General features: G+C 46.3%; 1 protein-coding gene across 1 annotated transcript in view; it reads left to right on the top strand.

Annotated features, from left to right (window-relative positions):
* Window positions 1-3,515: 3,515 nt before the first annotated feature.
* The window catches only part of LOC135564480 (ras-related protein Rab-6B), a 246,876-nt gene continuing 222,908 nt past the window's right edge, over window positions 3,516-27,483 (top strand). The window contains exon 1 of the mRNA XM_065009490.1: window positions 3,516-4,047. Coding sequence (XP_064865562.1) covers window positions 3,978-4,047 — 70 coding nt within the window. The 5' untranslated portion in view covers window positions 3,516-3,977. The remainder of the gene's footprint in view (window positions 4,048-27,483) is intronic.

The following is a 27,483-nucleotide window of genomic DNA, read 5'->3' as shown; positions in this document are numbered from 1 at the left end:
ACCACTATACCCCTCCCTCTCACACGATAGAGACTGGCAACTGAGGACCACTATACCCCTCCCTCTCACACGATAGAGACTGGCAACTGAGGACCACTATACCCCTCCCTCTCACACGATAGAGACTGGCCACTGAGGACCACTATACCCCTCCCTCTCACACGATAGAGACAGGCCACTGAGGACCAGTTTTACCCCTCCCTCCCACACGATAGAGACTGGCCACTGAGGACCACTATACCCCTCCTACACGATAGACACTGGCCACTGAGGACCACAATACCCCTCCCTCTCACACAATAGAGACTGGCCCCTGAGGACCACTATACCCCTCCTACACGATAGAGACTGGCCACTGAGGACCACTATACCCCTCCTACACGATAGACACTGGCCACTGAGGACCACAATACCCCTCCCTCTCACACAATAGAGACTGGCCACTGAGGACCAGTTTTACCCCTCCCTCCCTCCCACACGATAGAGACTGGCCACTGAGGACCAGTTTTACCCCTCCCTCCCTCCCACACGATAGAGACTGGCCACTGAGGACCACTATACCCCTCCTACACGATAGACACTGGCCACTGAGGACCACAATACCCCCTCCCTCTGGCCACTGAGGACCACTATACCCCTCCCTCTCACACAATAGAGACTGGCCCCTGAGGACCACTATACCCCTCTCTCTCACACGATAGAGACTGGCCACTGAGGACCACTATACCCCTCCCTCTCACACGATAGAGACTGGCCACTGAGGACCACAATACCCCTCCCTCCCACACGGACCACTGAGGACCACAATACCCCTCCCTCTCACACGATAGAGACTGGCCACTGAGGACCACAATACCCCTCCCTCCCACACAATAGAGACTGGCCACTGAGGACCACAATACCCCTCCCTCTCACCCGATAGAGACTGGCCACTGAGGACCAATATACCCCTCCCTCCCAGAGAAGAGAGAAGAGAAGAGACTCACCTGCCACTGAGGTACACTGTGCCTTGCAACTGGTCTGCTAATGCAGGGTCTGAATACAACGGAGGGACTACTGTGATTAAACTCTGAGCAGCCAGCCCTATTCCTATATAAGCGTTTCACATGACTCCTCCCAGTGGGCTTAGCTGGTTATCTTAAGGTCCACCTGTGCTTTTCAATGGAGAGTACTGTGCTGTATACTAGTGTATCAACTGTATTCTAGTATATCAACTGTATACTAGTGTATCAACTGTATACTAGTGTATCAAAATGTATACTAGTATATCAACTATATACTAGTGTATCAACTGTATACTAGTATATCAACTGTATACTAGTGTATCAACTGTATTCTAGTGTATCAACTGTATACTAGTGTATCAACTGTATTCTAGTGTATCAACTGTATACTAGTGTATCAACTGTATACTAGTGTATCAACTGTATTCTAGTGTATCAACTGTATACTAGTGTATCAACTGTATACTAGTGTATCAACTGTATACTAGTGTATACTAGTGTATCAACTGTATACTAGTGTATCAACTGTATACTAGTGTATCAACTGTGTATCAACTGTATACTAGTGTATCAACTGTATACTAGTGTATCAACTGTATACTAGTATATCAACTGTATACTAGTGTATCAACTGTGTATCAACTGTATACTAGTATATCAACTGTATACTAGTGTATCAACTGTATTCTAGTGTATCAACTGTATACTAGTGTATCAACTGTATTCTAGTGTATCAACTGTATTCTAGTGTATCAACTGTATACTAGTGTATCAACTGTATACTAGTATATCAACTGTATACTAGTGTATCAACTGTATACTAGTATATCAACTGTATACTAGTATATCAACTGTATACTAGTGTATCAACTGTATTCTAGTGTATCAACTGTATACTAGTATATCAACTGTATACTAGTGTATCAACTGTATACTAGTGTATCAACTGTATTCTAGTGTATCAACTGTATACTAGTGTATCAACTGTATACTAGTGTATCAACTGTGTATCAACTGTATACTAGTGTATCAACTGTATACTAGTGTATCAACTGTATACTAGTGTATCAACTGTATACTAGTGTATACTAGTGTATCAACTGTATACTAGTGTATACTAGTATATCAACTGTATACTAGTGTATCAACTGTATTCTAGTGTATCAACTGTATACTAGTATATCAACTGTATACTAGTGTATACTAGTATATCAACTGTATTCTAGTGTATCAACTGTATTCTAGTGTATCAACTGTATACTAGTGTATCAACTGTATTCTTGCTGTTTACCCAGGGATGTTTTCCATTCAGGTTTCAAGGTAACTTAATATCTACATTAGTCATTTAGCAGACGCTCTTATCCAGAGCGACTATAGATGTTCGTCTCTCTTCTCATCCTATAGAGTTTTATACAAGAATGGTAACTTTATAATCATATCAAATCAAATTTTATTGGTCACATACACACATGGTTAGCAGATGTTATTGGTCACATACACACGTGGTTTTAGCAGATGTTATTGGTCACATACACACATGGTTTTAGCAGATGTTATTGGTCACGTGGTTTTAGCAGATGTTATTGGTCACGGTTTTAGCAGATGTTATTGGTCACGTGGTTTTAGCAGATGTTATTGGTCACGGGTTTTAGCAGATGTTAATGCGAGTGTAGCGAAATGCTTGTGCTTCTAGTTCCGACCGCGCGGTAATAACCAACGAGTAATTTAACCTGACAATTTCACAACATATGATAAACGTGTGACATCAGCTTTAATATACAGTAATATGCTGTGCATCACATGCTGTGCATCACATGCTGTGCATCACATGCTGTGCATCACATATCAACGACACTGTTTACGTAATTGATCTCTTGTTGAAATAGATTTTTAGCTTAGCAATATTATGCTAAGTTTAGATTATCTTCACCTATGTGCCTGATATGCAACACCAAATGAATGTGATTTATGTAAATAATAAATGGTTTGTTTTATAGTGTACAATTGTTACTACATTGTGGTGGAAAAGTTAAGAGAGTGTGGGGAGAGAATGAGTCTCTCTCTGTCAATTCAATTCAATTCAAGGGCTTTATTGGCATGGGAAACATGTGTTAACATTGCCAAAGCAAGTGAGGTAGACAACATACAAAGTGAATATATAAAGTGAAACACAACTAAAATTAACAGTAAACATTACACATACAGAAGTTTCAAAACAGTAAAGACATTACAAATGTCATATTATATATATACAGTGTTTTAACAATGTACAAATGGTCTCTCTCTCTCTCTGTCTCTCTCTCTCGCTCTCTCTCTCTCTGTCTCTCTCTCTCTCTCTCTCTCTGTTTCTCGCTGTCGCTCTCTCTCCCTCTCTCTCTGTCTATCTGTCTCTCTCTCTCCCTCTCTCTCTCTCCCTCTCTCTCTGTCTATCTGTCTCTCTCTCTCGCTCTCTCTCTCTCTCCCTCTCTCTCTCTGTCTATCTGTCTCTCTCTCTCGCTCTCTCTCTGTCTCTCTCTCTCTCTCTCTCTCTCTCTGTCTCTCTCTCTCTCTCTCTCTCTCTGTCTCTCTCTGTGTCTCTCTCTCTCTCTCTCTGTGTATACATGAGAGTAAATAAAGTTAGTGAAAGGGTTAGAGACACAGTAGGCTTCAACGGAATAAATAATCGAAGATGTCGCGCACAATAGTGGACGAAAGGTTTTCCTCGCTTCGCATGACGTCATGCCGTCAGAGCAGAAAGGGCAGGGCGGCAGACAGAGAGCGAGGGGGAGGAGAGACCGCGCAGGCGCAGGTCGGCATTAAAAACTAACAGCAGCGCTCACTGAGGGAGAGGAAGAGAGAGCCGGTTGGAACGGATTAAAGGCGTCGCGTTTCAGTGTCACATCCAACATCATCAGCACCACAAAACCCGGACCGCTGGGAAAGAGCATTTTAATTAACAGACCCGCTTAGAAATTCACCCCCCCCCACTTAAACATGTCTGTGGGTAGTGACTTTGGGAACCCTTTAAGAAAATTCAAACTGGTCTTTCTGGGGGAGCAAAGTGGTAAGTCATTCAGAAGCTTTGGGAGAAGTTGTGTTCTATTTGTATATGATGTGCCCTGCTGGGTGTTCTCTGGCTAAGTGAAGTTCACTGACTATATATATGTGTTTTACTTAATAGCCTAATATGACGGAGAATTGACTATATTTTCTATAGGAAAATGACAAGCTTGTTTTGGTTTTGATATATCGCTCACAAATAGTCCAGAGATCAGTTTATGTTGTTCATTGTAAGATGTTCATGGTAAGATGTTCATTATAAAATGTTTATGCATTTCATTGTTTGGGATATTTATTGTTTTGATTGCACTTTATGCAAAGTAGGGGCGAAACAGAGTTTTTGCAGTCCAGTTTGACAATAATTTACAATATTATTAAAACCTAATAATTGCTATGTATGCTACAGTTGTTATATACATTTGGTGGCGTTATTGTCTCAAGCGCTGTGCTTGGTTTAAAAGAGACAAATAAAGAATTCTGTGTATTGCATGAGACACACCCAGTGTCTGTCGGTGAGAACTTGTGTATCTGCAGTCTCTCCCACTGTAGGCTATTCTCTCTCTCTCTCTCTCTCTCTCTCTCTCTCATTCTCTCTCTCTCATTCTCTCTCTCTCATTCCCCTCTCTCTCTCTCTCTCTCTCTCTCTCTCTCTCTCTCTCTCTCTCTCTCTCTCATTCCCCCTCTCTCTCTCTCTCTCTCTCTCTCTCTCTCTCTCTCTCTCTCTCTCTCTCTCTCTCTCTCTCTCTCTCTCTCTCATTCCCCCTCTCTCTCTCTCTCTCTCTCTCTCTCTCTCTCTCTCATTCTCTCTCTCTCTCTCTCTCTCTCTCTCTGCAGATGATGACTAAGTCAAAAAATATGATCCCAATAAAGGTTATGTTGAATAGATAGACTGATTGATGTCTTGATCTATGATGACCAACTTGTCTCTGGCTCAGTTAGTCCCTAACAGGCTCCTCTACTCCACCCTAGTTACATCTCATCAGTTAGGAAAATAGGTTTATTCATGGTTATGATGTCAGACCAGCTCTCTCTGGGTGTCAATGTAGCCCTACCTGCAACTTCAAAATCAGTGTCCCCCATAAGCTCAAGAGGAAATGGGGGGGGCTGGGTTCATTTCCCGCCCCCTGACCTCAATCTAGCCAGCAGCAATCATCTCAAGTCATTCAGTTACTGTGAACACCCAAATGACACCAATTCAGTCAGTGTCTGGCTACTGGGGGGGTCAGTCTTTGTCTGGCCACAGGGGGGATCTCAGTCAGTGTCTGGCTACTGGGAGGGGCAGTCAGTGTTTGTACACACAGTGGGATACTGGGGGGTCAGTCTTTGTCTGGCCACAGGGGATCTCAGTCAGCATCTGGCTACTGGGGGTCAGTCAGCGTCTACTGGGGGTCAGTCAGCGTCTGGCTACTGGGTGGGGGTCAGTCAGCGTCTGGCTACTGGGTGGGGGTCAGTCAGGGGTCGTCTCTGGCTACTGGGTGGGGGGTCAGTCAGCATCTGGCTACTGGGGGTCAGTCAGCGTCTGGCTACTGGGGGGGGTCAGTCAGCGTCTGGCTACTGGGGGGTCAGTCAGCGTCTGGCTACTGGGGGTCAGTCAGCGTCTACTGGGGGTCAGTCAGCGTCTGGCTACTGGGGGGGTCAGTCAGCGTCTGGCTCTGGGGGGGGTAGTCAGCGTCTGGGGGGGGTCAGTCAGCATCTGGCTACTGGGGGGTCAGTCAGCGCCTGGCTACTGGGGGGTCAGTCAGCGTCTGGCTACTGGGGGGGGGTCAGTCATCAGGCTACTGGGGGTCATCAGCGGGCTACTGGGGGGTCAGTCAACGCGTCTGGGGGGCTCACTGGGCTCCTGGGGGTCAGTCAACTGTCTCAGCATCTGACTACTGGGGGTCAGTCAGTCTTGCTATTGCTCTGGCTATTGGGGCCGGGCTGGGGGGTCAGTCATTGTCTGGCTACTGGGGGGTCAGTCATTGTCTGGCTACTGGGGGTCAGTCAGCATCTGACTACTGGTGGGTCAGTCAGCATCTTGCTACTGGGGGTCAGTCGACATCTGGCTATTGGGGGGTCAGTCAACGTCAGGCTACTGGGGGGTCAGTCATTGTCTGGCTACTGGGGGCTAGGGGGGTCAGTCAACGTCTGGCTACTGGGGGGGGGCAGTCAGTGTATTGCTCCTGGGGTCAGTCATTGTCTGGCTACTGGGGGTCAGTCAGCATCTGACTACTGGTGGGTCTAGCATCTTGCTACTGGGGGTCAGTCGACATCTGGCTATTGGGGGTCAGTCAGGGCTACTGGGGGGGGGGTCAGTCATTGTCTGGCTACTGGGGGTCAGTCATTGTCTGGCTACTGGGGGTCAGTGGACTACTGGGGGGTCAGTCAATCTTGCTACTGGGGGTACTGGGGGGGGTACTGGGGGTCAGTCATTGTCTGGCTACTGGGGGTCATTGCTCCTGGGGGTCAGTCAGTGTATTGTCTGGGGGTACTGGGGGGGGGTCAGTCAGCATCTGGCTACTGGGGGTCAGTCAGCATCTGGCTACTGGGGGGTCAGTCAACATCTGGCTATTGGGGGGGGGGGAGGGATCAGTCAACGTCTTGCTACTGGGGGAGGTCAGTCAACGTCACTCCTCCTTCAAGATAATGTAGGGATCTCCTCCTTTGTGCAGGGGGAGGACATTTGACTGCTTTCTATATCTTAGGAAAGATGACACCAGAAACAATTGTCAAGTAAAACATCTTAGGTCAATGTTTCTGCAATAAGTAGGGCAGAGAGCTGCAGTAAGACGGGATCAAGTGAATCAACCCATATGGATTTTTTTACCATCCATCTTCTTTAGCAAAGCCTTTAGTACATCATAGACATCAAATGGCTAAAATAAACTGCGAGTCTATAAGTGCATCATTCTCTACTATCTGTTCTGAGGTGACTGAAGGGCCCTTAGTGTTACCCTCCCGTCTCCCCAACTATACCCTCTGTCCTTAGTGTTACTCTCCCATCACCCCAGCTATACCCTCTCGTGGGAATGAGATTCATTTTCAGATACTTTCTTTTCAAACAGGTGCTGAAGCAAAATGGTTGTTAAAAGCACCACAAATGTCAATTTCATCTAGTATGGGCTCAGAGGCTGTCAAAACCTGCTGGGGGGTAACGAGAGGGTGAGGTTTTGTTTAAAAGATCTGTCCACTTTCCAGAAATTGGCTCGATTACCACCACACTCCAATACACAATTCAAGAAATATGTTGATTTTGCTTTTCTATCCATTGATAAGCATCTATAGCGCGTTCGGAAAATATTCAGACCACTTGACTTTTCCACATTTTGTTACATTACAGCCTTATTCTAAAATGGATTAAATAGTTTTTTTCCACAAAAACCCATAATGACAAAGCAAAAACAGGTTTTAAAAAACTGAAATATTACGTTTACATAAGTATTCAGACCCTTTACTCAGTGTTTTGTTGAAGCACCTTTGGCAGCGATTACATCCTTGCAAAAGGTATTGACGGGTATTGACGCTACAAGCTTGGCGCACCAGTATTTGGGGAGTTTCTCCCATTCTTCTCTGCAGATCCTCTCAAGCTCTGTCAGGTTGGATGGGGAGCGTCGCTGCACAGCTATTGTCATGTCTCTGAAGAGATGTTCATTTGAGTTCAAGTCCGGGCTCTGGCTGGGCCACTCAAGGACATTCAGAGACTTGTCCCGAAGTCACTCCTGCATTGCCTTGGTTGTGTGCTAGGGTCATTGTCCTGAATCAAGTGCACCTACCGCCAACAGAACTAGGGCTGCTGAATCAAGTGCACCTACCGCCAACAGCACTAGGGCTGCTGAATCAAGTGCACCTACCGCCAACAGAACTAGGGATGCTGAATCAAGTGCACCTACCGCCAACAGCACTAGGGCTGCTGAATCAAGTGCACCTACCGCCAACAGAACTAGGGATGCTGAATCAAGTGCACCTACCGCCAACAGAACTAGGGCTGCTGAATCAAGTGCACCTACCGCCAACAGAACTAGGGATGCTGAATCAAGTGCACCTACCGCCAACAGCACTAGGGCTGCTGAATCAAGTGCACCTACCGCCAACAGAACTAGGGCTGCTGAATCAAGTGCACCTACCGCCAACAGAACTAGGGATGCTGAATCAAGTGCACCTACCGCAAACAGAACTAGGGCTGCTGAATCAAGTGCACCTACCGCCAACAGCACTAGGGCTGCTGAATCAAGTGCACCTACCGCCAACAGAACTAGGGCTGCTGAATCAAGTGCACCTACCGCCATCAGCACTAGGGCTGCTGAATCAAGTGCACCTCTTGCCAACAGAACTAGGGCTGCTGAATCAAGTGCACCTACCGCCAACAGAACTAGGGCTGCTGAATCAAGTGCACCTACCGCCAACAGCACTAGGGCTGCTGAATCAAGTGCACCTACCGCCAACAGAACTAGGGATGCTGAATCAAGTGCACCTACCGCAAACAGAACTAGGGCTGCTGAATCAAGTGCACCTACCGCAGCACTACAGCACTAGGGAACTGCTGAATCAAGTGCACCTACCGCCAACAGAACTAGGGCTGCTGAATCAAGTGCACCTACCGCCAACAGAACTAGGGCTGCTGAATCAAGTGCACCTACCGCCAACAGAACTAGGGATGCTGAATCAAGTGCACCTACCGCCAACAGCACTAGGGCTGCTGAATCATGTGCACCTACCGCAAACAGAACTAGGGCTGCTGAATCAAGTGCACCTACCGCCAACAGAACTAGGGATGCTGAATCAAGTGCACCTACCGCAAACAGAACTAGGGCTGCTGAATCAAGTGCACCTACATTTACATTTAACATTTAAGTCATTTAGCAGACGCTCTTATCCAGAGCGACTTACAAATTGGTGCATTCACCTTATGACATCCAGTGGAACAGCCACTTTACAATAGTGCATCTAAATCTTTTAAGGGGGGGGTGAGAAGGATTACTTTATCCTATCCTAGTTATTCCTTAAAGAGGTGGGGTTTCAGGTGTCTCCGGAAGGTGGTGATTGACTCCGCTGTCCTGGCGTCGTGAGGGAGTTTGTTCCACCATTGGGGGGCCAGAGCAGCGAACAGTTTTGACTGGGCTGAGCGGGAACTGTACTTCCTCAGTGGTAGGGAGGCGAGCAGGCCAGAGGTGGATGAACGCAGTGCCCTTGTTTGGGTGTAGGGCCTGATCAGAGCCTGGAGGTACTGAGGTGCCGTTCCCCTCACAGCTCCGTAGGCAAGCACCATGGTCTTGTAGCGGATGCGAGCTTCAACTGGAAGCCAGTGGAGAGAGCGGAGGAGCGGGGTGACGTGAGAGAACTTGGGAAGGTTGAACACCAGACGGGCTGCGGCGTTCTGGATGAGCTGTAGGGGTTTAATGGCACAGGCAGGGAGCCCAGCCAACAGCGAGTTGCAGTAATCCAGACGGGAGATGACAAGTGCCTGGATTAGGACCTGCGCCGCTTCCTGTGTGAGGCAGGGTCGTACTCTGCGGATGTGGTAGAGCATGAACCTACAGGAACGGGCCACCGCCTTGATGTTATTTGAGAACGACAGGGTGTTGTCCAGGATCACGCCAAGGTTCTTAGCGCTCTGGGAGGAGGACACAATGGAGTTGTCAACCGTGATGGCGAGATCATGGAACGGGCAGTCCTTCCCCGGGAGGAAGAGCAGCTCCGTCTTGCCGAGGTTCAGCTTGAGGTGGTGATCCGTCATCCACACTGATATGTCTGCCAGACATGCAGAGATGCGATTCGCCACCTGGTCATCAGAAGGGGGAAAGGAGAAGATTAATTGTGTGTCGTCTGCATAGCAATGATAGGAGAGACCATGTGAGGTTATGACAGAGCCAAGTGACTTGGTGTATAGCGAGAATAGGAGAGGGCCTAGAACAGAGCCCTGGGGGACACCAGTGGTGAGAGCACGTGGTGTGGAGACGGATTCTCGCCACGCCACCTGGTAGGAGCGACCTGTCAGGTAGGACGCAATCCAAGCGTGGGCCGCGCCGGAGATGCCCAACTCGGAGAGGGTGGAGAGGAGGATCTGATGGTTCACAGTATCGAAGGCAGCCGATAGGTCTAGAAGGATGAGAGCAGAGGAGAGAGAGTTAGCTTTAGCAGTGCGGAGCGCCTCCGTGATACAGAGAAGAGCAGTCTCAGTTGAATGACTAGTCTTGAAACCTGACTGATTTGGATCAAGAAGGTCATTCTGAGAGAGATAGCGGGAGAGCTGGCCAAGGACGGCACGTTCAAGAGTTTTGGAGAGAAAAGAAAGAAGGGATACTGGTCTGTAGTTGTTGACATCGGAGGGATCGAGTGTAGGTTTTTTCAGAAGGGGTGCAACTCTCGCTCTCTTGAAGACGGAAGGGACGTAGCCAGCGGTCAGGGATGAGTTGATGAGCGAGGTGAGGTAAGGGAGAAGGTCTCCGGAAATGGTCTGGAGAAGAGAGGAGGGGATAGGGTCAAGCGGGCAGGTTGTTGGGCGGCCGGCCGTCACAAGACGCGAGATTTCATCTGGAGAGAGAGGGGAGAAAGAGGTCAGAGCACAGGGTAGGGCAGTGTGAGCAGAACCAGCGGTGACGTTTGACTTAGCAAACGAGGACCGGATGTCGTCGACCTTCTTTTCAAAATGGTTGACGAAGTCATCTGCAGAGAGGGAGGAGGGGGGGAGGGGGAGGAGGATTCAGGAGGGAGGAGAAGGTGGCAAAGAGCTTCCTAGGGTTAGAGGCAGATGCTTGGAATTTAGAGTGGTAGAAAGTGGCTTTAGCAGCAGAGACAGAAGAGGAAAATGTAGAGAGGAGGGAGTGAAAGGATGCCAGGTCCGCAGGGAGGCGAGTTTTCCTCCATTTCCACTCGGCTGCCCGGAGCCCTGTTCTGTGAGCTCGCAATGAGTCGTCGAGCCACGGAGCGCCAACAGAACTAGGGCTGCTGAATCAAGTGCACCTACCGCCAATAGCACCCCCCCAAAAAAAATTAAGGAACGCAAAGCTTTGTCATTGGGTTTTTTACAGAAATGTTTGGTGATCGACCGCTTGGTGACCACTGGCCTATATGGACAGGGCTAAATTGTAATGTTTTTTTTTTACAGAAGCAATATGAAAAGCGTAACCATGGTAGCAAAGGGACTCTCCTGACTGTAGGGGGAAGTTTGTTCCACCATTAGGGTGCCAGGACTTTAAAAAATATCGACTGGGCTGAGTGGAAGCTGCCCTCCTCCCATATAGGGGTAGGAGGGCCAAGAGACCAGAGGTGGCAGGAACGGAGTGTTGGGGGTGTACGGTTTGACCATATACTGAAGCTGAGGGCCAAGAGACCAGAGGTGGCAGGAACGGAGTGTTGGGGGTGTACGGTTTGACCATATACTGAAGCTAAGGAGGGCCAAGAGACCAGAGGTGGCAGGAACGGAGTGTTGGGGGTGTACGGTTTGACCATATACTGAAGAAGGGCCAGTTCCCTTTGCTGCTCTGCAGGTAAGCACCAGGGTTTTCAAGATGATGCGTCGACTGGAAGCCAGGGGGTGGAGCAGGGTGACATGGTAGAACTTAGGAAGGTTGAACACCGGGCGGGATGCGGCGTTCTGGATAAGTTGCAGGAGTTTGACGGCACAAGCAAGGGGTTCTAGCTAAGCTAAGTTATAAAATATGATCTTACTGTGTTAGACTTTCACAAGGCTATTCAGAGAAACAGATTGTACTTTCGGGACTCTGCGTAGAAAGGAGTCATACGTGCTTTCAGGTGCGTGTCCCCCGGCGAATCATCTTCACAATAAACAAACACAGCCTCCTTCTGTTCAGAACAACCCAGGGTATGACGTCATGTCATCTTGTAACTGTACATCTAACATAGTGAATCATCTTTGCATCAATAACTGCTCTGCCTCCAACCACAAGGCGCTACAGGCTCCTTCTGTTCAGAACAACCCAGGGTATGACGTCATGTCATCTTGTAACTGTACATCTAACATAGTGATCATAAACATTGACAGTGTGTATGTCATGAGTTTTATGATATGGAAATGTGAAGTGCACATTTGGACTCACAGGTATTTGGCTTGTATGACGTCAAAGAGGTATTTATTACAATCCTCAACGTCTCATCTTTCAAAATACATCGAGTCCTCTTAATTTACAATATTTCCTTTACTCAGACAACAACACATTTGCAGAAAGTCGCTCAATTACTGTGAGGGATGGGGGCAACTTGTTGTTGCTAGCAGTGCTCAAGTTCAGAACGGCTGCCAAAACCCACACAGCGCTGTGAAGTTACTGTAAAGCCACTGTGTTCCAATTTAAATGATGGTGCATTGTGGGAAAATGTTATGGGCTGGGAAAGAATGGCTGTATTTCTGATCAGCACTCCTACTCTGGGAGGCTTTATAAATATGGGCCCAGAGCTTTACAAAATGGTCGCCTGCTTCTCCTTAGCGTGCACACTATCGTAAAGATATACAATGTATACATTGATCTGAGACTTTTGAAATTTGTGTTCTGCGTTTGTACACAAGAAGAAGTTTGATTCTGACACATGAGGATTTTGAGTAAGACTGCCTGAATAAACTATCTCCACTTGAAGAGTGAAATTAAACTTGGGATGTTCTGCTGTTGAAGAAGAATAAGTCAACTTTCTTCAGAGGAATGGGAACTCCAGATGGGCGGGTGGAGTTGGTTTCACCTTCTTGCCTGTTAAATGTGCTGTCAGAGGAATGGGAACTCCAGATGGGCGGGTGGAGTTGGTTTCACCTTCTTTCCTGTTAAATGTGCTGTCAGAGGAATGGGAACTCCAGATGGGCGGGTGGAGTTGGTTTCACCTTCTTTCCTGTTAAATGTGCTGTCAGAGGAATGGGAACTCCAGATGGGCGGGTGGAGTTGGTTTCACCTTCTTTCTTAAATGTGCTGTCAGAAGAATGGGAACTCCAGATGGGCGGGTGGAGTTGGTTTCAACTTCTTTCCTGTTAAATGTGCTGTCAGAGGAATGGGAACTCCAGATGGGCGGGTGGAGTTGGTTTCACCTTCTTTCCTGTTAAATGTGCTGTCAGAGGAATGGGAACTCCAGATGGGCGGGTGGAGTTGGTTTCACCTTCTTTCCTGTTAAATGTGCTGTCAGAGGAATGGGAACTCCAGATGGGCGGGTGGAGTTGGTTTCACCTTCTTTCCTGTTAAATGTGCTGTCAGAGGAATGGGAACTCCAGATGGGCGGGTGGAGTTGGTTTCACCTTCTTTCCTGTTAAATGTGCTGTCAGAGGAATGGGATCTCCAGATGGGCGGGTGGAGTTGGTTTCACCTTCTTTCCTGTTAAATGTGCTGTCAGAGGAATGGGAACTCCAGATGGGCGGGTGGAGTTGGTTTCACCTTCTTTCCTGTTAAATGTGCTGTCAGAGGAATGGGAACTCCAGATGGGCGGGTGGAGTTGGTTTCACCTTCTTTCCTGTTAAATGTGCTGTCAGAGGAATGGGAACTCCAGATGGGCAGGTGGAGTTGGTTTCACCTTCTTTCCTGTTAAATGTGCTGTCAGAGGAATGGGAACTCCAGATGGGCGGGTTGAGTTGGTTTCACCTTATTTCCTGTTAAATGTGCTGTCAGAGGAATGGGAACTCCAGATGGGCGGGTGGAGTTGGTTTCACCTTCTTTCCTGTTAAATGTGCTGTCAGAGGAATGGGAACTCCAGATGGGCGGGTGGAGTTGGTTTCACCTTCTTTCCTGTTAAATGTGCTGTCAGAGGAATGGGAACTCCAGATGGGCGGGTGGAGTTGGTTTCACCTTATTTCCTGTTAAATGTGCTGTCAGAGGAATGGGAACTCCAGATGGGCGGGTGGAGTTGGTTTCACCTTCTTTCCTGTTAAATGTGCTGTCAGAGGAATGGGAACTCCAGATGGGCGGGTGGAGTTGGTTTCACCTTATTTCCTGTTAAATGTGCTGTCAGAGGAATGGGAACTCCAGATGGGCGGGTGGAGTTGGTTTCACCTTCTTTCCTGTTAAATGTGCTGTCAGAGGAATGGGAACTCCAGATGGGCGGGTGGAGTTGGTTTCACCTTCTTTCTTAAATGTGCTGTCAGAGGAATGGGAACTCCAGATGGGCGGGTGGAGTTGGTTTCACCTTATTTCCTGTTAAATGTGCTGTCAGAGGAATGGGAACTCCAGATGGGCGGGTGGAGTTGGTTTCACCTTCTTTCTTAAATGTGCTGTCAGAGGAATGGGAACTCCAGATGGGCGGGTGGAGTTGGTTTCACCTTCTTTCTTAAATGTGCTGTCAGAGGAATCGGAACTCCAGATGGGCGGGTGGAGTTGGCTTAAATGTGCTGTCAGAGGAATGGAACTCCAGATTGGAGTTGGTTTCACCTTCTTTCTTAAATGTGCTGTCAGAGGAATGGGAACTCCAGATGGGCGGGTGGAGTTGGTTTCACCTTCTTTCCTGTTAAATGTGCTGTCAGAGGAATGGGAACTCCAGATGGGCGGGTGGAGTTGGTTTCACCTTCTTTCTTAAATGTGCTGTCAGAGGAATGGGAACTCCAGATGGGCGGGTGGAGTTGGTTTCATCTACTTTCCTGTTAAATGTGCTGTCAGAGGAATGGAAACTCCAGATGGGCGGGTGGAGTTGGTTTCACCTTCTTTCTTAAATGTGCTGTCAGAGGAATGGGAACTCCAGATGGGCGGGTGGAGTTGGTTTCACCTTCTTTCTTAAATGTGCTGTCAGAGGAATGGGAACTCCAGATGGGCGGGTGGAGTTGGTTTCACCTTCTTTCCTGTTAAATGTGCTGTCAGAGGAATGGGAACTCCAGATGGGCGGGTGGAGTTGGTTTCACCTTCTTTCCTGTTAAATGTGCTGTCAGAGGAATGGGAACTCCAGATGGGCGGGTGGAGTTGGTTTCACCTTCTTTCCTGTTAAATGTGCTGTCAGAGGAATGGGAACTCCAGATGGGCGGGTGGAGTTGGTTTCACCTTCTTTCTTAAATGTGCTGTCAGAGGAATGGGAACTCCAGATGGGCGGGTGGAGTTGGTTTCACCTACTTTCCTGTTAAATGTGCTGTCAGAGGAATGGGAACTCCAGATGGGCGGGTGGAGTTGGTTTCACCTTCTTTCTTAAATGTGCTGTCAGAGGAATGGGAACTCCAGATGGGCGGGTGGAGTTGGTTTCACCTTCTTTCCTGTTAAATGTGCTGTCAGAGGAATGGGAACTCCAGATGGGCGGGTGGAGTTGGTTTCACCTTCTTTCCTGTTAAATGTGCTGTCAGAGGAATGGGAACTCCAGATGGGCGGGTGGAGTTGGTTTCACCTTCTTTCCTGTTAAATGTGCTGTCAGAGGAATGGGAACTCCAGATGGGCGGGTGGAGTTGGTTTCACCTTCTTTCCTGTTAAATGTGCTGTCAGAGGAATGGGAACTCCAGATGGGCGGGTGGAGTTGGTTTCACCTTCTTTCCTGTTAAATGTGCTGTCAGAGGAATGGGAACTCCAGATGGGCGGGTGGAGTTGGTTTCACCTTCTTTCCTGTTAAATGTGCTGTCAGAGGAATGGGAACTCCAGATGGGCGGGTGGAGTTGGTTTCACCTTCTTTCCTGTTAAATGTGCTGTCAGAGGAATGTGAACTCCAGATGGGCGGGTGGAGTTGGTTTCCCCTTCTTTCTTAAATGTGCTGTCAGAGGAATGGGAACTCCAGATGGGCGGGTGGAGTTGGTTTCACCTTCTTTCCTGTTAAATGTGCTGTCAGAGGAATGGGAACTCCAGATGGGCGGGTGGAGTTGGTTTCACCTTCTTTCTTAAATGTGCTGTCAGAGGAATGGGAACTCCAGATGGGTAGGTGGAGTTGGTTTCACCTTCTTTCTTAAATGTGCTGTCAGAGGAATGGGAACTCCAGATGGGCGGGTGGAGTTGGTTTCACCTTCTTTCTTAAATGTGCTGTCAGAGGAATGGGAACTCCAGATGGGCGGGTGGAGTTGGTTTCACCTTCTTTCTTAAATGTGCTGTCAGAGGAATGGGAACTCCAGATGGGCGGGTGGAGTTGGTTTCACCTTCTTTCCTGTTAAATGTGCTGTCAGAGGAATGGGAACTCCAGATGGGCGGGTGGAGTTGGTTTCACCTTCTTTCTTAAATGTGCTGTCAGAGGAATGGGAACTCCAGATGGGCGGGTGGAGTTGGTTTCACCTTCTTTCCTGTTAAATGTGCTGTCAGAGGAATGGGAACTCCAGATGGGCGGGTGGAGTTGGTTTCACCTTCTTTCCTTAAATGTGCTGTCAGAGGAATGGGAACTCCAGATGGGCGGGTGGAGTTGGTTTCACCTTCTTTCCTGTTAAATGTGCTGTCAGAGGAATGGGAACTCCAGATGGGCGGGTGGAGTTAGTTTCACCTTCTTTCTTAAATGTGCTGTCAGAGGAATGGGAACTCCAGATGGGCGGGTGGAGTTGGTTTCACCTTCTTTCTTAAATGTGCTGTCAGAGGAATGGGAACTCCAGATGGGCGGGTGGAGTTGGTTTCACCTTCTTTCTTAAATGTGCTGTCAGAGGAATGGGAACTCCAGATGGGCGGGTGGAGTTGGTTTCACCTTCTTTCTTAAATGTGCTGTCAGAGGAATGGGAACTCCAGATGGGCGGGTGGAGTTGGTTTCACCTTCTTTCCTGTTAAATGTGCTGTCAGAGGAAGCTTCTCCTCCTGGCTGGATAGCTCTATGTCTTTCTCCTCCACCCTGTTTCCTGAGCTATGTTGTACAGACCTGGGTACAAACACTATCTGCCTTTTATTACTTGTTTTACTTACTTCAATGTATTGATACACATGCAACCTATTCAGAAATCGACCTGACCTTAGAGAGCTTTTTATGTCTCTCTATTTTGGTTTGGTCAGGGTGTGATTTGGGGTGGGTATTCTATGTTCTTTTTTCTATGTTTTGTATTTCTTTGTTTTGGCCGGGTATGGTTCTCAATCAGGGACAGCTGACTATTGTTGTCTCTGATTGGGAACCATACTTAGGTAGCTTTTCCTCCCCCCTATGTGTTGTGGGTAGTTGTTTTCTGTTGAGTGTTTTCTGCACCTGACTGTTCAGGTTTCGTTTTGCACTTTGTTATTTTGTTTCAGTGTTCAGTTTAAATAAAAAGTCATGAACACTTACCACACTTACCGCGCTTTGGTCCGATTCCTCCTCATCCGACGACGACACCCGTTACACGAATGTTAGTACTGTTAAGGCTCTGTTGATTGATGCGGATTTTAAAAAACGAATTATGGTTGGGAGAGATGAAGCAAGAGGAGTGGCTAATAAGTCTGCCTGCACAGCTGATTGGCTAATTTTAATGTAAATTATACAATTATAATAAGAATAAACTGTATTTTGAAACTAAGATAAATGATACAAATTTTGATGGAAAATCTTTGAATTATTAAAAATGAAATTATAGACAGAAACATTAATTCATGATTCATTCATTCATTAACTCCATCTGTCGTTGAATCAGATGGTTCCATCATTACAAAACCTTTTGATATTGCCAATAATTTTAATGACTATTTCATCTGCAAATTGGGCCGACTTTGGCAGGAAATGCCAACAACAAACAGTGAGCCGTCACATTCATGCATAAAATACCTTCATAATGAAAGATAAAACATTGTCATTTTGAATTCTGTAAAGTTAGTGTGGGAGAGGTGGACAAAAGATTGTTGTTCATCAATAAATGAGAAATCTTGTATTTACAACCTAGATGGATCAAATCAAACGGTATTTATACATTTCAGACATGGAATGCAACGCAATGCGCTTCAAAGGAGAAAAAAAAACAATGAAGAAAAGAAAGCTGAAATATTTAACAAGCATAAGATAAAAAACTAAATATTGACACAAACTGAACAAATAAAAAGCTCCCAAAAGAAAAAGCAAAGTTTAAAAATCTGTTTTAAGATCTCTTTTAAATATGTCCTCAGTTTCAGCCCCCCTCAGGGTCTCTGGCTGGGAGCATAATAACTAAATGCTGAGGGCATAGTAACTAAAGGCTGGGGGCATAGTAACTAAAGGCTGGGGGCATAATAACTAAAGACTGGGGGCATAGTAACTAAAGGCTGCCTCTCCATGCCTCTTGGTCCCCCTTCAGGTTCTCTGGCAGGATATTCCAGAGGCTGGGGGCATAGTAACTAAAGACTGGGGGCATAGTAACTAAAGGCTGGGGGCATAGTAACTAAAGGCTGGGGGGGGCATAGTAACTAAAGGCTGGGGGCATAGTAACTAAAGACTGGGGGGGCATAGTAACTAAAGGCTGGGGGCATAGTAACTAAAGACTGGGGGCATAGTAACTAAAGGCTGGGGGCATAGTAACTAAAGACTGGGGGCATAGTAACTACAGGCTGGGGGCATAGTAACTAAAGACTGGGGGCATAGTAACTAAAGGCTGGGGCATAGTAACTAAAGGCTGGGGGCATAGTAACTAAAGGCTGGGGGCATAATAACTAAAGGCTGGGGGCATAATAACTAAAGACTGGGGGCATAGTAACTAAAGGCTGGGGGCAGGCTGGGGGCATAATAACTAAAGACTGGGGCCATAGTAACTAAAGGCTGGGGGCATAGTAGCTAAAGGCTGGGGGCATAATAACTAAAGGCTGGGGGCATAATAACTAAAGACTGGGGGCATAGTAACTAAAGACTGGGGGCATAGTAACTAAAGGCTGGGGGCATAATAACTAAAGACTGGGGCCATAGTAACTAAAGGCTGGGGGCATAGTAACTAAATGCTGGGGGCATAGTAACTAAAGGCTGGGGGCATAGTAACTAAAGACTGGGGCCATAGTAACTAAAGGCTGGGGGCATAGTAACTAAAGACTGGGGGCATAGTAACTAAAGGCTGGGGGCATAGTAACTAAAGGCTGGGGGCATAATAACTAAAGGCTGGGGGTAACAAAGGCTAATAACTAAAGACTGGGGGCATAGTAACTAAAGGCTGGGGCATAGTAACTAAAGGCTGGGGGTAACTAAAGGCATAGTAACTAAAGGCTGTAACTAAAGGGGCATAATAACTAAAGACTGGGGCCATAGTAACTAAAGGCTGGGGGCATAGTAACTAAAGGCTGGGGGCATAATAACTAAAGGCTGGGGGCATAATAACTAAAGACTGGGGGCATAGTAACTAAAGACTGGGGGCATAGTAACTAAAGGCTGGGGCATAGTAACCAAAGCATAGTAACTAAAGGCTGGGGGCATAGTAACTAAAGGCTGGGGGCATAATAACTAAAGAGTGGGGCCATAGTAACTAAAGGCTGGGGCATAGTAACTAAAGGCTGGGGGCATAGGACTGGGGGCATAGTAACTAAAGGCTGGGGGTATAGTAACTAAAGACTGGGGCCATAGTAACTAAAGGCTGGGGTAACTAAAGCATAGTAACTAAAGACTGGGGGCATAGTAACTAAAGGCTGGGGGCATAGTAACTAAAGGCTGGGGGCATAGTAACTAAAGACTGCTTCTTCATGCTTCTTGGTCCTAGGCTTTGAGATATTTAAAAGGCCAGAAGACCTGAGGGACCTACTGGGGACATACAGTAACTTAAAAGCATATCTTACATATATTGAGGTGCACAATCGTGGATTGATTTAAAAACAATAGAAGAATCTTAAAATTAATTCTAAAACTCACCAGTGTAGAGACTTTAAAACCGGTGTAATGTCTGCTCACATTGGCCAACTAGCTGCCGCCGTTGGTTTACATAAACTAAGTTGACTGTGCCTTTGAACAGCTTGGAAAATTCCAGAAAATTATGTCATGGCTTTAGAAGCTTCTGATAGGCTACTTGACATCATTTGAGTCAATTAGAGGTGTACCTGAGGATGTATTTCAAGGCCTACCTTCAAACTTAGTGTCTCTGATTGACATAATGGGAAAATCAAAAGAAATCAGCCAAGACCTCAGAAAAAAATTGTAGACCTCCACAAGTCTGGTTCATCCTTGGGAGCAATTTTCAAATGCCTGAAGGTACCACGTTCATCTGTACAAACAATACTACGCAAGTATAAACACCGTGGGACCACTCAGCCGCCATATTGCTCAGGAAGGAGACGCGTTCTGTCTCCTAGAGATGAACGTACTTTGGTGCGAAAAGTGTAAATCAATCCAGAACAACAACAAAGGACCTTGTGAAGATGCTGGAGGAAACAGGTACAAAACTATCTATATCCACAGTCAAACAAGTCCTATATCGACATAACCTGAAAGGCCACTCAGTAAGGAAGAAGCCACTGCTCCAAAACCACCATAAAAAAGCCAGAATACGGTTTGCAACTGCACATGGCAACAAAGATTGTACTTTTTGGAGAAATGTGCTCTGGTCTGATGAAACAAAAATGTAACTGTTTGGCCATAATGACCATTGTTATGTTTGGAGGAAAAAGGGGGAGGCTTGCAAGCCGGAGAACACCATCCCAACCATGAAGCACGGGGGTGACAGCATCATGTTGTGGGGGTGCTTTGCTGCAGGAGGGACTGGTGCGCTTCACAAAATAGATGGCATCATGAGGAGGGAAATGTATGTGGATATATTGAAGCAACATCTCAAGACATCAGTAAGGAAATTAAAGCTTAGTCGCAAAAGGGTCTCCAAATGGACAATGACCCCAAGCATACTTCCAAAGTTGTGGCAAAATGGCTTAAGGACAACAATGTCAAGGTGTTGGAGTGGCCATCACAAAGCCCTGACCTCAATCCTATAGAACATTTGTGGGCAGAACTGAAAAAGCATGTGCAAGCAAGGAGGCCCACAAACCTGACTCAGTTACACCAGCTCTGTCAGGAGGAATGGGCCAAAATTCACCCAACTTATTGTGAGAACCTTGTGGAAGCCTACCTGAAACATTTGACCCAAATTAAACAATTTAACGGCAATGCTACCAAATACTAATTGAGTGTATGTAAACTTCTGACCCACTGGGAATGTGATGAAAGGAATAAAAGCTGAAATAAATCATTCTCTCTACTATTATTCTGACATTTCACGTTCTTAAAATAAAGTGGTGATCCCAACTGACCTGAAACAGGGAATTCTTACCAGGATTAAGTGTCAGGAATTGTGAAAAACTGAGTTTAAATGTATTTGACTAAGGTGTATGTAAACTTCCGACTTCAACTGTATCTGAAAGTTTTCAAATAGTATTTGAACCCAGGGCTGGTCCTCTACCCTACTGTCTGCTGTGCGGAGGATGGCTCAGCAAGGCGTCTGGCTCTAACTTCTTTGGTCGGTCAAAGCTAAATGGAGGTTTAAATAAGCTGAGTTCCTTGCTCGAGTCTGTGTTCCCTGCTCAACCCACGCTTATTGCGGGAGCCAAGTTGCCCACTCTCAGCCGCCTCAGAGCAATCAACAGCCAAGTTGCCCACTCTCAGCCGCCTCAGAGCAATCAACAGCCAAGTTGCCCACTCTCAGCCGCCTCAGAGCAATCAACAGCCAAGTTGCCCGCTCTCAGCCGTCTCAGAGCAATCAACAGCCAAGTTGCCCACTCTCAGCCGCCTCAGAGCAATCAACAGCCAAGTTGCCCACTCTCAGCCGCCTCAGAGCAATCAACAGCCAAGTTGCCCACTCTGAGCCGCCTCAGAGCAATCAACAGCAAAGAGGCAGTTTAGTCGGAGCAAAGTCCACATCCCAGGGAGTGAGCACGCTCTGCCACAAAGAGGCAGTTTAGTCGGAGCAAAGTCCACGTCCCAGGGAGTGAGCACGCTCTGCCACAAAGAGGCAGTTTAGTCGGAGCAAAGTCCACGTCCCAGGGAGTGAGCACGCTCTGCCACAAAGAGGCAGTTTAGTCGGAGCAAAGTCCACGTCCCAGGGAGTGAGCACGCTCTGCCACAAAGAGGCAGTTTAGTCGGAGCAAAGTCCACGTCCCAGGGAGTGAGCACGCTCTGCCACAAAGAGGCAGTTTAGTCGGAGCAAAGTCCACGTTCCAGGGAGTGAGCACGCTCTGCCTCAAAGAGGCAGTTTAGTCGGAGCAAAGTCCACGTCCCAGGGGGTGAACACGCTCTGCCACAAAGAGGCAGTTTAGTCGGAGTAAAGTCCACGTCCCAGGGAGTGAGCACGCTCTGCCACAAAGAGGCAGTTTAGTCGGAGCAAAGTCCACGTCCCAGGGAGTGAGCACGCTCTGCCTCAAAGAGGCAGTTTAGTCGGAGCAAAGTCCACGTCCCAGGGAGTGAGCACGCTCTGCCACAAAGAGGCAGTTTAGTCGGAGCAAAGTCCACGTCCCAGGGAGTGAGCACGCTCTGCCACAAAGAGGCAGTTTAGTCGGAGCAAAGTCCACGTCCCAGGGAGTGAGCACGCTCTGCCACGAAGAGGCAGTTTAGTCGGTGGAGTAAAGTCCACGTCCAGGGGCTGAGCACGCTCTGCCACGAAGAGGCAGTTTAGTCGGAGCAAAGTCCACGTCCCAGGGGGTGAGCACGCTCTGCCACGAAGAGGCAGTTTAGTCGGTGGAGTAAAGTCCACGTCCAGGGGGTGAGCACGCTCTGCCACAAAGAGGCAGTTTAGTCGGAGCAAAGTCCACGTCCCAGGGGGTGAGCACGCTCTGCCACGAAGAGGCAGTTTAGTCGGTGGAGTAAAGTCCACGTCCAGGGGGTGAGCACGCTCTGCCACGAAGAGGAAGTTTAGTCGGTGGAGTAAAGTCCACGTCCAGGGAGTGAGCACGCTCTGCCACAAAGAGGCAGTTTAGTCGGTGGAGCAAAGTCCACGTCCAGGGAGTGAGCACGCTCTGCAACAAAGAGGCAGTTTAGTCGGAGCAAAGTCCACGTCCCAGGGAGTGAGCACGCTCTGCCACAAAGAGGCAGTTTAGTCGGAGCAAAGTCCACGTCCCACGGAGTGAGCACGCTCTGCCACAAAGAGGCAGTTTAGTCGGAGCAAAGTCCACGTCCCAGGGAGTGAGCACGCTCTGCCACAAAGAGGCAGTTTAGTCGGAGCAAAGTCCACGTCCCAGGGAGTGAGCACGCTCTGCCACAAAGAGGCAGTTTAGTCGGAGCAAAGTCCACGTCCCAGGGAGTGAGCACGCTCTGCCACAAAGAGGCAGTTTAGTCGGAGCAAAGTCCACATCCCAGGGAGTGAGCACGCTCTGCCACAAAGACGCAGTTTAGTCGGTGGAGCAAAGTCCACGTCCCAGGGAGTGAGCACGCTCTGCCACAAAGAGGCAGTTTAGTCGGTGGAGTAAAGTCCACGTCCCAGGGGGTGAGCACGCCCTGCCACGAAGAGGCAGTTTAGTCAGAGCAAAGTCCACGTCCCAGGGGGTGAGCACGCTCTGCCACAAAGAGGCAGTTTAGTCGGTGGAGTAAAGTCCACGTCCCAGGGAGTGAGCACGCTCTGCCACAAAGAGGCAGTTTAGTCAGAGCAAAGTCCACGTCCCAGGGAGTGAGCACGCTCTGCCACAAAGAGGCAGTTTAGTCGGAGCAGAGTCCACGTCCCAGGGGGTGAGCACGCTCTGCCACAAAGAGGCAGTTTAGTCGGAGCAAAGTCCACGTCCCAGGGAGTGAGCACGCTCTGCCACAAAGAGGCAGTTTAGTCGGAGCAAAGTCCACGTCCCAGGGAGTGAGCACGCTCTGCCACAAAGAGGCAGTTTAGTCGGAGTAAACTCCACGTCCCAGGGGGTGAGCACGCCCTGCCACAAAGAGGCAGTTTAGTCGGAGCAAAGTCCACGTCCCAGGGAGTGAACACGCTCTGCCACAAAGAGGCAGTTTAGTCGGAGCAAAGTCCACGTCCCAGGGAGTGAACACGCTCTGCCTCAAAGAGGCAGTTTAGTCGGAGTAAAGTCCACGTCCCAGGGAGTGAACACGCTCTGCCTCAAAGAGGCAGTTTAGTCGGAGCAAAGTCCACGTCCCAGGGAGTGAACACGCTCTGCCACAAAGAGGCAGTTTAATCGGAGCAAAGTCAGATCGTCTTGTGTTCCAAAAATGTTGTTTTTAGTAACGTGAATCACTTCTGCTCACGTCAAGGTGAAGAGCGGAAGAATTGAAGGACTGGATCCGAGCCTCGGCGGTTAACACTTGTGGAAGGCGGAGCTTCTAAGCGAGGGTTTCATTGGCCTTGTCAGGCGTGATTTAAGTTCTTCAGTAGAAGTCCGAGAGCACAGACTGAAAGGGAAGCTCTCTTTTTGACAACAGTTTTTTGGGGGGTTTCAGTCATCGACAGAATGTCCAAGTGCAGATGCTGGAAAACCTTTCCTATTCATAATGTATCAAACCAAGCTGTGTTTGTGTTGGCAAAACATGGCTCTACAAAAGCAACTAATTTCCATTTGGAAATTAAGAATACCTAGTATTGGTTTATGTGGCAAATAACTTAACCTCAGACAAGATTCACATCTGGTCAACAAGCAACAGGAAATATGATTCATGAGTAAAAATGTATTTTGTATGTGGTCAACAGGGGACATTTGTCTCGGGGTCAATCAAGTATAGCCTATATCATATCCCATCCTATCTTTGGACAGAGACAACGTGCTGCTGTTATAACATTAGTAATGAGACAACGTACTGCTGCTATAACATTAGTAATGAGACAACGTACTGCTATAACATTAGTAATGAGACAACGTACTGCTGTTATAACATTAGTAATGAGACAACGTACTGCTATAACATTAGTAATGAGACAACGTACTGCTGCTATAACATTAGTAATGAGACAACGTACATTAGTAATGAGACAACGTACTGCTGTTATAACATTAGTAATGAGACAACGTACTGCTGTTATAACATTAGTAATGAGACAACGTACTGCTGCTATAACATTAGTAATGAGACAACGTGCTGCTGTTATAACATTAGTAATGAGACAACGTACTGCTGTTATAACATTAGTAATGAGACAACGTACTGCTATAACATTAGTAATGAGACAACGTACTGCTGTATAACATTAGTAATGAGACAACGTACTGCTGTTATAACATTAGTAATGAGACAACGTACTGCTGTTATAACATTAGTAATGAGACAACGTACTGCTGTTATAACATTAGTAATGAGACAACGTACTGCTGCTATAACATTAGTAATGAGACAACGTACTGCTGCTATAACATTAGTAATGAGACAACGTACTGCTGCTATAACATTAGTAATGAGACAACGTACTGCTGTAATAACATTAGTAATGAGACAACGTACTGCTGCTATAACATTAGTAATGAGACAACGTACTGCTGCTATAACATTAGTAATGAGACAACGTACTGCTATAACATTAGTAATGAGACAACGTACTGCTGCTATAACATTAGTAATGAGACAACGTACTGCTGTTATAACATTAGTAATAACATTAGTAATGAGACAACGTACTGCTGTTATAACATTAGTAATGAGACAACGTACTGCTATAACATTAGTAATGAGACAACGTACTGCTGCTATAACATTAGTAATGAGACAACGCTCGTTAGTAATGAGACAACGTAGACTGCTGCTATAACATTAGTAATGAGACAACGTACTGCTGCTATAACATTAGTAATGAGACAACGTACTGCAACGTGCTATAACATTAGTAATGAGACAACGTACTGCTGCTATAACATTAGTAATGAGACAACGTACTGCTGTTATAACATTAGTAATGAGACAACGTACTGCTGCTATAACATTAGTAATGAGACAACGTACTGCTATAACATTAGTAATGAGACAACGTACTGCTGCTATAACATTAGTAATGAGACAACGTACTGCTATAACATTAGTAATGAGACAACGTACTGCTGTTATAACATTAGTAATGAGACAACGTACTGCTGCTATAACATTAGTAATGAGACAACGTACTGCTGCTATAACATTAGTAATGAGACAACGTACTGAACTGCTGTTATAACATTAGTAATGAGACAACGTACTGCTATAACATTAGTAATGAGACAACGTACTGCTGCTATAACATTAGTAATGAGACAACGTACTGCTGCTATAACATTAGTAATGAGACAACGTACTGCTGCTATAACATTAGTAATGAGACAACGTGACTGTATAACATTAGTAATGAGACAACGTACTGCTATAACTGCTATAACATTAGTAATGAGACAACGTACTGTTATAACATTAGTAATGAGACAACGTACTGCTGCTATAACATTAGTAATGAGACAACGTACTGCTGCTATAACATTAGTAATGAGACAACGTGCTGCTATAACATTAGTAATGAGACAACGTACTGCTGCTATAACATTAGTAATGAGACAACGTACTGCTGTTATAACATTAGTAATGAGACAACGTACTGCTGCTATAACATTAGTAATGAGACAACGTACTGCTATAACATTAGTAATGAGACAACGTACTGCTGTTATAACATTAGTAATGAGACAACGTACTGCTGCTATAACATTAGTAATGAGACAACGTACTGCTGCTATAACATTAGTAATGAGACAACGTACTGCTGCTATAGTAATGAGACAACGTACTGCTGCTATAACATTAGTAATGAGACAACGTACTGCTGCTATAACATTAGTAATGAGACAACGTACTGCTATAACATTAGTAATGAGACAACGTACTGCTATAACATTAGTAATGAGACAATGTACTGCTGCTATAACATTAGTAATGAGACAACGTGCTGTTATAACATTAGTAATGAGACAACGTACTGCTGTTATAACATTAGTAATGAGACAACGTACTGCTATAACATTAGTAATGAGACAACGTACTGCTATAACATTAGTAATGAGACAACGTACTGCTGCTATAACATTAGTAATGAGACAACGTACTGCTGTTATAACATTAGTAATGAGACAACGTACTGCTGCTATAACATTAGTAATGAGACAACGTACTGCTATAACATTAGTAATGAGACAACGTACTGCTGCTATAACATTAGTAATGAGACAACGTATAACATTAGTAATGAGACAACGCTGCTATAACATTAGTAATGAGACAACGTACTGCTGTTATAACATTAGTAATGAGACAACGTACTGCTGTTATAACATTAGTAATGAGACAACGTACTGCTGCTATAACATTAGTAATGAGACAACGTACTGCTGCTATAACATTAGTAATGAGACAACGTACTGCTGCTATAACATTAGTAATGAGACAACGTACTGCTGCTATAACATTAGTAATGAGACAACGTACTGCTGTTATAACATTAGTAATGAGACAACGTACTGCTGCTATAACATTAGTAATGAGACAACGTACTGCTATAACATTAGTAATGAGACAACGTACTGCTGCTATAACATTAGTAATGAGACAACGTACTGTTATAACATTAGTAATGAGACAACGTACTGCTGCTATAACATTAGTAATGAGACAACGTACTGCTGCTATAACATTAGTAATGAGACAACGTACTGCTATAACATTAGTAATGAGACAACGTACTGCTATAACATTAGTAATGAGACAATGTACTGCTGCTATAACATTAGTAATGAGACAACGTACTGCTGCTATAACATTAGTAATGAGACAACGTACTGCT

The sequence above is a fragment of the Oncorhynchus nerka genome, linkage group LG25 (assembly GCF_034236695.1).
Source record: "Oncorhynchus nerka isolate Pitt River linkage group LG25, Oner_Uvic_2.0, whole genome shotgun sequence".
Lineage (NCBI taxonomy): Eukaryota > Metazoa > Chordata > Actinopteri > Salmoniformes > Salmonidae > Oncorhynchus > Oncorhynchus nerka.
This window is presented reverse-complemented; position numbering and strand designations above follow the sequence as displayed.